Source organism: Oncorhynchus kisutch, unplaced genomic scaffold (assembly GCF_002021735.2).
Source record: "Oncorhynchus kisutch isolate 150728-3 unplaced genomic scaffold, Okis_V2 Okis03b-Okis08b_hom, whole genome shotgun sequence".
Taxonomy (NCBI): Eukaryota; Metazoa; Chordata; class Actinopteri; order Salmoniformes; family Salmonidae; genus Oncorhynchus; species Oncorhynchus kisutch.
In genome coordinates this window covers 15,299,293-15,313,908 of record NW_022261980.1, presented here as the reverse complement: position 1 = coordinate 15,313,908, position 14,616 = coordinate 15,299,293, and the positions used below count along the sequence as shown (strand labels likewise).

Here is a 14,616-nt window from a genome sequence, read left to right as displayed (position 1 = left end):
TGTGTCATCTGCAAACTTGATGATTGAGTTGGAGGCGTGCTTGGCCACGCAGTCATGGGTGAACAGGGACTACAGGAGGGGACTGAGCACACACCCTTGTGGGGCCCAAGTGTTGATGATCAGCGAAGTGAAGGTGTTGTTTCCTATCTTCACCACCTGGTGATGGCCCGTCAAGAAGTCCAGGACCCAATTCCACAGGACCGGTGTTCAGTCCCAGGGCCTCAAGCTTAATTATCCACTTGGAGGGTACTATGGTGTTGAATGGGATGCAAATGGTGGGATATAAATTGAAGTGGGTCTAGGGTGTCAGGTAGGGTGGAGGTTATGTGATCCTTGACTAGTCTCCCAAAGCACTTCATGATGACAGAAGTGAGTGCTACGGAGCGACAGTCATTTAGTTCTGTTACCTTTGCTTTCTTGGGTACAGGAACAATGGTGGCCATCTTGAAGCATGTGGGGACAGCAGACTGGGATAGGGAGAGATTGAATATGTCCGTTAACACACCAGCCAGCTGGTCTGCACATGCTCTGATGACGCGGCTGGGGATGCCGTCTGGGCCAGCAGCCTTGCGAGGGTTAACAGGTGCATCAAGCACATTGGTGGCTACAGCAACTGTTTGTCAGCAGTTATCTTGGCCAAAGGCTTCACAATCAAGTAGTAGTTCCTAATTTTGTCCTGGCCATTTGTTTGTATTTTCTAAATGAAGTTGTTTCAAAAAACTAAATTTTGTTCTGCATTGTTGAAAATCTAATAACAACGTGTGGAGACCAAAAGTGGTTTTCAATTTCAACTTATTTGAGAAGAAATAGGGAATTATTTAATAAAAGTGCAACTGTAGGTCTTAACAAATCCAGTTTCTTCTATTCCACAAGGTGATAAACTGATGTGTTTTTAATGACGCAATGAATGAGTTTTTTCCAGGAAGTAAACACAGGCCCACTATTAGGATAGCTGTGAAGCTTTTGCATCGGCAGGACAGAATGGAAGCATCTCCTAAACTCAAGGGTGGGGGGTGGGGGGGGGGGGGGGTCTCTTTGCTAACAACAGCTGGTGCGCAATCTCTAATATTAAGGAAGTCTGGACGTTCTGCTCACCCGAGTTGGAATAACTCATGATAAGCTGTAGACCATACTATAGTGAGAATTTTCATCTATATTTTTCATGGCTGTCTATTTCCCACCAAAAGCAGATGCTGGTACTCAACGAGATATTTAGGGCCATAAGCCAAGAACAAAATGCTCATCCAGAGGCAGCACTCCTAGTGGCCGGCGATTTTTTTAATACAGGAAAACCGAAATCCTTTAAACCTGATTTCTACCAGCATGTCCTAATTTCTACCAGCATGTCTTCTGTGCAACAAGGGGGGGGGGACTCTAGATTACCTCTACTCAACACACAGAGATGTATACAAAACTCTCCCTCGCCCTCCATTTGGTAAATCTGACCATAACTCTATCCTGTTGATTCCTGCTTACAAGCAAGAACTCAAACAGGAAGTACCAGTGACACACTCAATTCAGAAGTGGTCTGATGAAGCGGTTGCTAAGCGACAGGACTGTTTCTCTAGCACAGACTGAAATATGTTGCGGGATTCATCCAATGTTTTTGTGGAGTTCACCACATCAGTCACCGGCTTCATTGACCTCTCTAGGGTAGGGGGCAGCATTCGGAATTTTGGATGAAAAGCATGCCCAAATTAAACGGCTTGCTAATCGGGCCCAGAAGATATGATATGCATATAACTGGTATATTTGGATAGAAAACACTCTAAAGTTTCCAAAATTGTTACAATAGTGTCTGTGAGTATAACAGAACTGATTTAGCAGGCGAAGACAAATCCATTCAGGAAGTAGTTTTTTAAAAAGTTTTGTAGTTTTCTATTCAATGCCATTACAGTATCCATTGACTTAGGACTCCGTTTGCAGTTCCTATGCCCTCCACTAGATGTCAACAGTCTTTAGAAATCGTTTCATTCTTGTATTCTTATAAATGAGGGAGTAAGAGCAGTCTGAACGAGTGGACCCTAAGGTGACGCAGCGTTTTTTCAGGCGCATGTGCATTTCTTGTTTACCTTTTATATTGACAACGTTATTGTTGAAATATTAGAGATCATTTAGGCTAAAAAACAACCTGAGGATTGAATATAGACATCGTTTGACATGTTTCTATGAACTTTTTTTTTTTGTCTGATTGTTTTGACTGAGTTTGAGCCTGTGGATTACTGAAGAAAACACGCTAACAAAACTGAGGTTTTTGGATATAAAGAGACATCATCGAACAAAAGGAACATTTATTGAGTAAATTAATGTCTTCTGATTGCCACCATATGAAGATCATCAAAGGTAAGGGATTCATTTTATCTCTCTTTCTGAGTTTTGTAACGCTTCTGCTTGGCTGGTTACTGTTTATAATAATTTGTCAACTGTGCTATGTTCTGGGCTAGGTATGTTCTGGGCTAGGTATGCTTTCTCCGAAAAGCATTTTATAAATATGACACTGTGGTTGGTTTAACAAGAAGTTCATCTTTAAACCTATGCAAAATATGTTTTGTTTTCTGAATTTTTAGAATGAGCATTTCTGTAATTGAATTTGGCGCTCTGCAACCTCACTGGATGATGGCCAGATGACCCACATACCCTAGAGAGGTTAATAAGTGCATCGACAACGTCATCTCCAGTGACCGTGCGTACATATCCAAACCAGAAGCCATTGATTACAGACAACATCGGCACTGAGCTAAATGCTAGAGCTGCCGCTTTCTAGGACCGGGACACTAGTTTTTATTGACAAGCTGAATGTACTGAGCTGTCTGTTTTTAAAATACTAGCACACAACAATGCGTACCCCACAAGACATGCCCCAGAGGTCTCTTCACAGTCTCCATGGACTTCACAGTGTCCCAGAACTTTTTGGAGTTGGAGCTACAGGATGCAAATTTCTGCCTGAGGAAGCTGGCCTTAGCTTTCCTGACTGACTGCCTGTATTGGTTCCTGACTTCCCTGAACAGTTGCATATCGCGGGGACTATTCGATGCTATTGCAGTCCGCCACAGGATGTTTTTGTGCTGGTCGAGGGCAGTCAGGTCTGGAGTGAACCAAGGGCTATATCTGTTCTTAGTTCTGCATTTTTTTGAACGGAGCATGCTTATCTAAAATGGTGAGGAAGTTACTTTTAAAGAATGACCAGGCCTCCTCAACTGACGGGATGAGGTCAATATCCTTCCAGGATACCTGGGCCAGGTCGATTAGAAAGGCCTGCTCGCAGAAGTGTTTTAGGGAGCGTTTGACAGTGTTGAGGGGTGGTCGTTTGACTGCGGATCCGTAGCGGATACAGGCAATGAGGCAGTGATCGCTGAGATCCTGGTTGAAGACAGCGGAGGTGTATTTGGAGGGCCGGTGGGTCAGGATGACGTCTATGAGGGTGCCCTTGTTTACAGATTTAGGGTTGTACCTGGTGGGTTCCTTGATGATTTGTGTGAGATTGAGGGCATCTAGCTTAGATTGTAGGACTGCCGGGGTGTTAAGCATATCCCGGTTTAGAACAAACTCTGAAGCTAGATGGGGGGCGATCAATTCACAAATGGTGTCCAGGGCACAACATTGGAGCTGAGGGGGTTGGGTAGTAGGCGGCGACAGTGAGAGACTTATTTCTGGAGAGAGTCATTTTTAAAATTAGTATTTTCGTTTGGGTATGGACCTGGAAAGTATGACATTACTTTGCAGGCTATCTCTGCAGTTGACTGCAACTCCTCCCCCTTTGGCAGTTCTATCTTGACGGAAAATGTTATAGTTTGGTATGGAAATCTCAAAATTTTTGGTGGCCTTCCTGAGCCAGGATTCAGACACGGCAAAGACATCAGGGTTAGCAGAGTGTGCTAAAGCAGTGAGTAAAACAAACTTAGGGAGGAGGCTTCTGATGTTGACATGCATGAAACCAAGGCTTTTTCGATCACAGAAGGCAACAAATGAGGGTGCCTGGGGACATGCAGGGCCTGGGTTTACCTCCACATCACCCGCGGAACAGAGGAGGAGTAGCTATCAAAACTGGTCGCCTAGAGCGTTGGGGACAAAGAACAAAAGGAGCAGATTTCTGGGCATGGTAGAATATATTCAGGGCATAATGCGCAGACAGGGGTATGGTGGGGTGCGGGTACATGCTGGTTGTAATGGGTGAGGTCACCGCATGTGTGGGAGGTGGGACAAAGGAGGTATCAGGGGTATGAAGAGTGGAACTAGGGGCTCCATTGTAAACTAAAACAATGATAACTAACCTGAACAACAGTATACAAGGCATATTGACATTTGAGAGAGACATACAGCGAGGCATACAGTAATCACAGGTGTTGAATGGGAGAGGTAGCTAAAACAGTAGGTGAGACAACAACCGCTAATCAGCAAGCACAACAACAGCAGGTAAAATGGCATTGACTAGGCAGAGAGGGTCGGATTAACTACACACAGAGCCTGAGTGCGGCTGGGGCCGACAGATAAAACATAAACAAGCAGAATGGAGTACCATGATTAATGGACAGTCCAGCGTGCATCAGCTATGTAGCCAAGTGATCACAGTGTCCAGGGGGCAGCGGTGGATGGGACAGGGAAGCTAGACTGGCGAGTATTATCCAGGCTAAAAAAACTGGCTGGCTGTGCAGAAGGTAAAAGGCTGGCTGGGGACGCGGCGATTCAGACAGTTAGCAGGCCTGTGCTAACAAGCTAGGTCCGTTATGCTCTGGTTAGAGTCGCGTTGTTCGAACTGGCGAGAGCTTTCCGAGCTAAAGGTTAGCTGATGACCGCAAGCAATGGTTTGCTGACTGATACCTGGTAGTTAGCTGGCTAGCTTCAGTTGAGGGGTTCCGGATCCGAAGTAAATATAAATACTTTAGAAAAAAAAAGCAGATCCACTAATGGGTGAGGCGGGTGGCAGGAGAGTATTTAGATGTTGAGGTTTAGCAAAATGTTTTAAAAGATATGCGAAGAAAAATATGTAAAAAAAAAAAAGATATATACAAGGGACACGACACGACGTCTGACTGCTACGCCATCTTGGAACAATGGATTAAGGATTACAAAGGGAAACCCAGCCACGAGCTGCCCAGTGACACAAGCCTACCAGATGTGCTAAATGAATGCTATGCTTGCTGTGAGCCGAGCAACACTGAACCATGCGTGAGAGCACCAGCTATTCTGGATGACTTTGTGATCATGCTTTCCGTAGCCGATGTGACCTTTTTAAACAGTTGAACGCTCACAAGCCCGCAGGGTCAGATGGATTACCAGGACGTGTTCTCCGAGCATGCGCTGACAAGTGTATTCACTGACATTTTCAACCTCTCCCTGACCCAGTCTGTAAGACCAACATTTTTCAGGCAGACCACCATAGTCTCTGTGCACAAGAAAGCCAAGGTAACCTATTTAAATGATCATCGCCCCGTAGCACTCAAATCTGTAGCTATGAAATTATTTGAAAGTCTGGGCATGACACCCATTAACACAATCATCCCAGACACCCTAGACCCAGTCCAATTTGCATACCGCCCCAACAGATCCCCAGATGATGCAATCTCTATTGCACTCCACACTGCCCTTTCCCACCTGGACAAAAGGAACACCTACGTAAGAATGCTGTTCATTGACTACAGCTCAGTGTAGAGATAAATAGAGAGAGATGTCAGCATGTCTGCAGAACGTTTTGGTTTGTTAGTCTATCTTGTTATGTGATCATTTTAGCAGACCAGACCAGTTACATCTACAGTATAAATATTAACAAGAAAATACCGTGTGGTTGATTTTTATTTCTACTTTGTTGTCAGATTGCCAGAGCAGATATTTATGTTGTCCTCTGTCAGCCTCCTTCATTCTCTTCCAAAAATAATTATTATCTTTCATGCCATTGTAGTTGTGAATATTCCTAGTGTCTTATTGTGTTTAGGTGAGAGAAATGATGTCATTGTAGTTGTGACAGAAGTGATGTAACTCTAGTGCTGATTGGAGGAAGAATGTCTTGGATCAGGACAGACATGGAGGACTTGTGCCAAGTCTGTTAACAATCACTCACTCACTCACTCACTCACTCACACACTCACACACAGACAAATAAACACACTAGAAAACACTAGAATTACACATTAGCATCTGCTTTCAATCTTGTTTATTTTAGATAATTAATTAAGTCATATGATTAAAATAATTAGAGAACTACACAACTACAGCAATGATCATTTTTAAAAGTTACAACTCAACAATGATTTTAAATCAATAAGATAACATTATAATGTCAGACTTGACTTCCTTCATCTGGGCTTTTCCAGACTTTTCTCCTGTGACTTGATGCCTTCATCTCAGCAGCCGTAGAGTCTGTTGATCCTCAGGATGTCCGTGGTGGACAACCCCTGTCTCTGGCCGATGGGCACGTTGGGGTTGGGGATGGGGGTGATGGTGTCCATCCCGTTGACAGAGAAGGCTGTTTTTCCATAGTGCATGACAGAGCTGTAGTCATAGGGAGTGTTCAGGTTGTTGGTGTTTGATCTATCAAAGTTGTAGGCACTGTTAGAGTCGATGTTACTCCAGTTGATGGTGACGTACTCGTCACGGTCGCTCCTGGTTTGTTCGTGTTGGAAGCCCAGAGCGTGGAGAGTCTCGTGCTGAATGATCCCGAAATAAACACACCCGTCCATTTGGAGAGAGACCGTCTGTTGGCCTCCCACTCTCCCAAGAGGGGACCAGCACCCGTCTCCGGGCTCGTAGCTGATAAAGTCAACCTGATTCTGCCGAGGCACGAAGCGAATGCAGGTCTTGGAAGGGAAGGCCCGGAGGGCATTTTCAATGCCCTGCTTGTCAGAGGAACTGAAGCTACTGCTCACTGTGTAGGGCACTTCAACCAGTCCGTCAGAGCCTTTTTTCCAGAAGCACCCTGCACTGTAAAATAACATTCAGCTGGTTAGTCAATGATACTTGAAAATACAATTATTTTGACCTAAAAAAATATATTTGTTATCTTTACTTCAATATAATTAGTACTTTACTCTACTTCACTCGTTTAACCAACCTGAAATGTAAATATGTAAATATATCAACATAAGACGCACGTAAAAACAACTCCAAGGGAAATGTTCCCTCAATTTACTAACTTTAAGTTCTAGCAACAACTTTGACACCTAGCTCTGTTTTTAGAGGATTGTGGGTAATTCCACATTCTTTTGACTTTATAATATTTCTACACAATGTTTGTATGCAGGTTTGACGGAAGAAAAGTATATTTCTATATCAGTACGAGGCAACTTTCTGAAACACTAAAAGTGAAGTATATTAAACATAAAAATACCTTGTGTTGGAAATACTAAATAAGCTGATGCAGATAGTTTTAACAGTAGAATTCGCACAATATTGTTTTCAGTGTGTGTTGGTTGTACCTATAGCAAATCATGGCGTTTCTGGTTGTTGGTGCCACCATGTCCCCCTCCAACAGGAACTGACTGGAGCCGTTATTAGTGGTCAGAATTCTCTCAGTGATGTCGACAGCCTCAGGGTTGTCTGGTAGGATCTCTGGTCCACTTCCATCCTCCATGAGAGGGTTGGCCTGAGAGAGGCCCAGCAGCAGCAGCAGCAGCAGGGTGAGAGAGGGGCTTTGCTCCATCTTCAGTGTGTGGAGAGGAGAGACTCTGGATGGCTCCTTGGATCTGACAGTGGAGATACTCTAGATGGCTTCTTGGTCCTGGAGATGCTTTGGAGAGTCTTGATGTGTTATTCTGTCTGGTCAGTCCTGGGCTTTTTATACAGTCCTCCTCAGGTGTGTCTGCTGGAGGATTCTGGGTTGGGGTCCATGTTGTTAGTCCTAAATAAACCTCTGAAGGGAGGGCTCCACCACCACACCTACAGTTTCAACATGGTCGTAATCCATAGGGGTCCATTTACACCTGGCCATGCCTACTCAACAAATAGGTCACACACTAATGTAATGACAGTTGACTATACTACAATGATGTGCTGACGAACGTGTCAACTTTTATTGTTTATTTGTCACCTGCACAGAATACAGCAGGTGGAACACAGTACATTGAAATCATTGCAGCTCTTTAGTAATATACATAATAAACACTGTAATAATCTATTTAATAAACACTGTAATAATCTAGACAATATAAACAGGTTGGGGTGTAATGGCAGGTCTATAGTTAGGGTGTAATGGCAGGTCTATAGTTAGGGTGTAATGGCAGGTCTATAGTTAGGGTGTAATGGCAGGTCTATAGTTATGGTGTAATGGCAGGTCTATAGTTAGGGTGTAATGGCAGGTCTATAGTTAGGGTGTAATGGCAGGTCTGTAGTTAGGGTGTAATGGCAGGTCTGTAGTTAGGGTGTAATGGCAGGTCTGTAGTTAGGGTGTAATGGCAGGTCTATAGTTAGGGTGTAATGGCAGGTCTGTAGTTAGGGTGTAATGGCAGGTCTGTAGTTAGGGTGTAATGGCAGGTCTGTAGTTAGGGTGTAATGGCAGGTCTATAGTTAGGGTGTAATGGCAGGTCTATAGTTAGGGTGTAATGGCAGGTCTGTAGTTAGGGTGTAATGGCAGGTCTGTAGTTAGGGTGTAATGGCAGGTCTGTAGTTAGGGTGTAATGGCAGGTCTATAGTTAGGGTGTAATGGCAGGTCTATAGTTAGGGTGTAATGGCAGGTCTATAGTTAGGGTGTAATGGCAGGTCTATAGTTAGGGTGTAATGGCAGGTCTGTAGTTAGGGTGTAATGGCAGGTCTGTAGTTAGGGTGTAATGGCAGGTCTGTAGTTAGGGTGTAATGGCAGGTCTATAGTTAGGGTGTAATGGCAGGTCTATAGTTAGGGTGTAATGGCAGGTCTATAGTTAGGGTGTAATGGCAGGTCTATAGTTAGGGTGTAATGGCAGGTCTATAGTTAGGGTGTAATGGCAGGTCTATAGTTAGGGTGTAATGGCAGGTCTGTAGTTAGGGTGTAATGGCAGGTCTATAGTTAGGGTGTAATGGCAGGTATGTAGTTTGGGTGCAATGGCAGGTCTGTAGTTAGGGTGTAATGGCAGGTCTATAGTTAGGGTGTAATGGCAGGTCTGTAGTTAGGGTGTAATGGCAGGTCTATAGTTAGGGTGTAATGGCAGGTATGTAGTTAGGGTGTAATGGCAGGTATGTAGTTAGGGTGTAATGGCAGGTATGTAGTTAGGGTGTAATGGCAGGTATGTAGTTAGGGTGTAATGGCAGGTTTGTAGTTAGGGTGTACTGGCAGGTCTGTACAGGTTAGGGTGTAATGGCAGGTATGTAGTTAGGGTGTAATGGCAGGTCTATAGTTAGGGTGTAATGGCAGGTCTATAGTTAGGGTGTAATGGTAGGTCTATAGTTTGGGTGTAATGGCAGGTCTGTAGTTAGGGTGTAATGGCAGGTCTGTAGTTAGGGTGTAATGGCAGGTCTATAGTTAGGGTGTAATGGCAGGTCTATAGTTAGGGTGTAATGGCAGGTCTATAGTTAGGGTGTAATGGCAGGTCTGTAGTTAGGGTGTATTGGCAGGTCTGTAGTTAGGGTGTAATGGCAGGTCTGTAGTTAGGGTGTACTGGCAGGTCTGTACAGGTTAGGGTGTACTGGCAGGTCTGTACAGGTTAGGGTGTAATGGCAGGTCTGTAGTTAGGGTGTAATGGCAGGTATATAGTTAGGGTGTAATGGCAGGTCTGTAGTTAGGGTGTAATGGCAGGTCTATAGTTAGGGTGTAATGGCAGGTCTGTAGTTAGGGTGTAATAGCAGGTCTGTAGTTAGGGTGTAATGGCAGGTCTGTACAGGTTAGGGTGTAATGGCAGGTCTGTAGTTAGGGTGTAATGGCAGGTTTGTAGTTAGGGTGTAATGGCAGGTCTGTAGTTAGGGGGTAATGGCAGGTCTGTAGTTAGGGGGTAATGGCAGGTCTATAGTTAGGGTGTAATGGCAGGTTTGTAGTTAGGGGGTAATGGCAGGTCTGTACAGGTTAGGGTGTAATGGCAGGTTTGTAGTTAGGGTGTAATGGCAGGTCTGTACAGGTTAGGGTGTAATGGCAGGTCTGTAGTTAGGGTGTAATGGCAGGTCTGTAGTTAGGGTGTAATGGCAGGTCTGTAGTTAAGGTGTAATGGCAGGTCTGTAGTTAGGGTGTAATGGCAGGTCTGTAGTTAGGGTGTAATGGCAGGTCTGTAGTTAGGGTGTAATGGCAGGTCTATAGTTAGGGTGTAATGGCAGGTCTATAGTTAGGGTGTAATGGCAGGTCTGTAGTTAGGGTGTAATGGCAGGTCTGTAGTTAGGGTGTAATGGCAGGTCTGTAGTTAGGGTGTAATGGCAGGTCTGTAGTTAGGGTGTAATGGCAGGTCTGTAGTTAGGGTGTAATGACAGGTCTGTAGGTAGGGTGTAATGGCAGGTCTGTAGTTAGGGTGTAATGGCAGGTCTCTCTCTCTCTCTCTCTGTCTATCTCTCTCTGTGTCTCTCTCTCTCTCTCTCTGTCTATCTCTCTCTGTCTCTCTCTCTCTCTGTCTGTCTCTCTCTGTCTCTCTCTCTCTCTCGCTAAGAACTTCCATGCCTTTCTCCGCCTGCCCCCTGGGGGAGTTGAGGTGTGAGAATAAACAATGAAGGTGACAGAGGTGGCTCTCACGGCAACATTATGATTTATTAATCTACAGTACTCTGTCTACACACACACACACACACACACACACACACACACACACACACACACACACACACACACACACACACACACACACACACACACACACACACACACACACACACACACAGTTAAAGCTACGCTGGTCATGTAACATAACAATGGAGAGATGGTGTGTTCAGCCTGAAACAGTCCTAACTGGAGAAAATGGCACTATGTCATATTGAGACATGCATCTGAGGGGGAGAGGAGTAGGGAGCTGGGGGGGAGGAGAAGGAGTCGGGAGCGGGGGGGGAGGAGAGGAGGGGAGGAGTAGGGAGGGAGGGGGGAGGAGAGGAGTAGGGAGGGGGGGGAGGAGAAGGAGTAGGGAGCGAGGAGAAGGAGTAGGGAGCGAGAGGGAGGACGAGGAGGGGAGGAGTAGAGGGAGATACAGGGGAGAGATCGGAGAGGAGTGGATGGAGATACAGGGGAGGGGAAGGGTACGGCAGCGAGATGTGAGGGGAGAGAGGAAAGGAGAGGAGAAGAGGGGAGAAGAGAGGAGAGGAGAACAGGGGAGAAGAGAAAAGAAGAGAAGAGGGGAGAGGAGAGGAGAGGAGAGGAGAGGAGAGGAGGGGAGGGGAGGGGAGGAACCCAGTGGGCTGCAGCTGGAAGAAGCTATAGAGGTCAGCAGAGGAGTCACTGATAAATGATGTTTGTTGTATCTGAAAGGGACTGCAGTTTGGTTCAATGAGGTTTTATTTAGAGTGTGAACTGTGAATGAAATGGACCGTTCAGCATAGTAAAATAGGCTCGTTACTGTAAATCAAATCAAATGTATTTATATAGCCCTTCGTACATCAGCTGATATCTCAAAGTGCTGTATAGAAACCCAGCCTAAAACACCAAACAGCAAGCAATGCAGGTGTAGAAGCACGGTGGCTAGGAAAAACACCCTAGAAAGGCCAAAACCTAGGAAGAAACCTAGAGAGGAACCAGGCTATGTGGGGTGGCCAGTCCTCTTCTGGCTGTGCTGGGTGGAGATTATAACAGAACATGGCCAAGATGTTCAAATGCTCATAAATGACCAGCATGGTCCAATAATAATAAGGCAGAACAGTTGAAACTGGAGCAGCAGCACGGCCAGGTGGACTGGGGACAGCAAGGAGTCATCATGTCAGGTAGTCCTGAGGCATGGTCCAAGGGCTCAGGTCCTCCGAGAGAGAGAAAGAAAGAGAGAAAGAGAGAATTAGAGAGAGCATACTTAAATTCACACAGGACACCGAATAGGACAGGAGAAGTACTCCAGATATAACAAACTGACCCTAGCCCCCCGACACATAAACTACTGCAGCATAAATACTGGAGGCTGAGACAGGAGGGGTCAGGAGACACTGTGGCCCCATCCGATGATACCCCCGGACAGGGCCAAACAAGGGGGGGGCAACCCAGACAGGGAGATCACTGTACTCTGTAGTTCTGCCTAGTAGATGAAGAGGTCTACATGGGTAGGTCGAGGGGCTGTAAGGGCTTTAGGGTGACCTTATAGTAGCAGTGTACTGCCAGGAATAAAGACCACTGTCATGTGACTGGATGGCTTCATGTCAGTGATGGTTCTATATAACACCTCATCCAGTAACATATACTCTCTTTGGATGTTAGATGTTATGCAATGTGACTACCCGTACTACTATAATCTAGTATACTATAGTACAACGTATTATACTACTCTATACTACACCATACTAGTATACTATACTATACTATACTATAAACTATTATACTACACCATACTAGTATACTATACTATACTATAAACTATTATACTACACTATACTATTATACTATACCATAAACTGTAATACTATAGTATAACGTATTATACTACACTATACTACACCATACTCATATACTATACTATAAACTGTTATACTACACTATACTACACTATAGTAGTATACTATAAACTATTATACTACACCATACTAGTATACTATACTATAAACTATTATACTACACTATACTATTATACTATACCATAAACTGTAATACTATAGTATAACGTATTATACTACACTATACTACACCATACTCATATACTATACTATAAACTGTTATACTACACTATACTACACTATAGTAGTATACTATAAACTATTATACTACACTATACTATTATACTATACTATAAACTCGTATACTATAGTATAACGTATTGTACTACACTATACTACACCATACTAGTATACTATACTATACTATAAACTATTATACTACACTATACTATTATACTATACTATAAACTAGTATACTATTGTATAACGTATTATAATACACTATACTACACCATACTAGTATACTATACTATAAACTATTATTCTACACTATACTATTATACTATACTATAAACTCGTATACTATAGTATAACGTATTGTACTACACTATACTACACCATACTAGTATACTATACTATACTATAAACTATTATACTACACTATACTATTATACTATACTATAAACTAGTATACTATTGCATAACGTATTATACTACACTATACTACACCATACTAGTATACTATACTATAAACAGTTATACTACACTATACTACACTATAGTAGTATACTATAAACTATTATACTACACTATACTATTATACTATACTATAAACTCGTATACTATAGTATAACGTATTGTACTACACTATACTACACCATACTAGTATACTATACTATACTATAAACTATTATACTACACTATACTATTATACTATACTATAAACTAGTATACTATTGTATAACGTATTATACTACACTATACTACACCATACTAGTATACTATACTATAAACTATTATACTACACTATACTACACTATACTACACCATACTAGTATACTATACTATACTATAAACTATTATACTACACTATACTATTATACTATACTATAAACTAGTATACTATTGTATAACGTATTATACTACACTATACTACACCATACTAGTATACTATACTATAAACTAGTATACTACACTATACTAGTATATTATACTATACTATAAACTGTAATACTATAGTATAACGTATTACTGGCCACCTCACATAGCCTGGTTCCTCTCTAGGTTTCTTCCTAGGTTTTGGCCTTTCTAGGGAGTTTTTCCTAGCCACCGTGCGTCTACACATGCATTGCTTACTGTTTGGGGTTTTAGGCTGGGTTTCTGTACAGCACTTTGAGATATCAGCTGATGTACGAAGGGCTATATGAATAAATGTGATTTGATTACTATACTACACTATACAGTATACTGTAACCCCTACATGTGTAATACTGTATAGTACTGTATCTTACTCTATACAGTATAATGTAACCCCTACATGTGTAATACTGTATAGTATATTACTACATACAGTATACTGTAACCCCTACATGTGTAATACTGTATAGTACAGTATATTACTCTATACAGTATACTGTAACCCCTACATGTGTAATACTGTATAGTACTGTATCTTACTCTATACAGTATACTGTAACCCCTACATGTGTAATACTGTATAGTACTGTATCTTACTCTATACAGTATAATGTAACCCCTACATGTGTAATACTGTATAGTATATTACTCTATACAGTATACTGTAACACCTACATGTGTAATACTGTACAGTATATTACTACATACAGTATACTGTAACCCCTACATGTGTAATACTGTATAGTATATTACTACATACAGTATACTGTAACCCCTACATGTGTAATACTGTATAGTATCTTACTTCATACAGTATACTGTAACCCCTACATGTGTAATACTGTATAGTATCTTACTTCATACAGTATACTGTAACCCCTACATGTGTAATACTGTATAGTATATTACTCTATACAGTGTACTGTAACCCCTACATTTGTAATACTGTATAGTACTGTATCTTACTCTATACAGTATACTGTAACCCCTACATGTGTAATACTGTATAGTATATTACTCTATACAGTATACTGTAACCCC

The 14,616-nt window shown here is 42.6% G+C and overlaps 2 protein-coding genes across 4 annotated transcripts in view; one reads left to right on the top strand and one right to left on the bottom strand.

The window, feature by feature from the left end:
- Positions 1-14,616, top strand: part of LOC109884877 (nuclear receptor ROR-alpha A-like) — a 254,807-nt gene that overhangs the window by 29,286 nt on the left and 210,905 nt on the right. The gene's annotated exons all lie outside the window — the stretch shown is intronic.
- LOC109885672 (high choriolytic enzyme 1-like) lies at positions 6,318-7,633 on the bottom strand. Its single transcript, XM_031812910.1, has 2 exons — positions 7,410-7,633; positions 6,318-6,915 (listed from the first exon to the last, which is right to left on the bottom strand). Exons 1-2 carry the CDS (start codon positions 7,631-7,633, stop codon positions 6,339-6,341), a joined length of 801 nt encoding a protein of 266 aa, XP_031668770.1. The 3' UTR covers positions 6,318-6,338.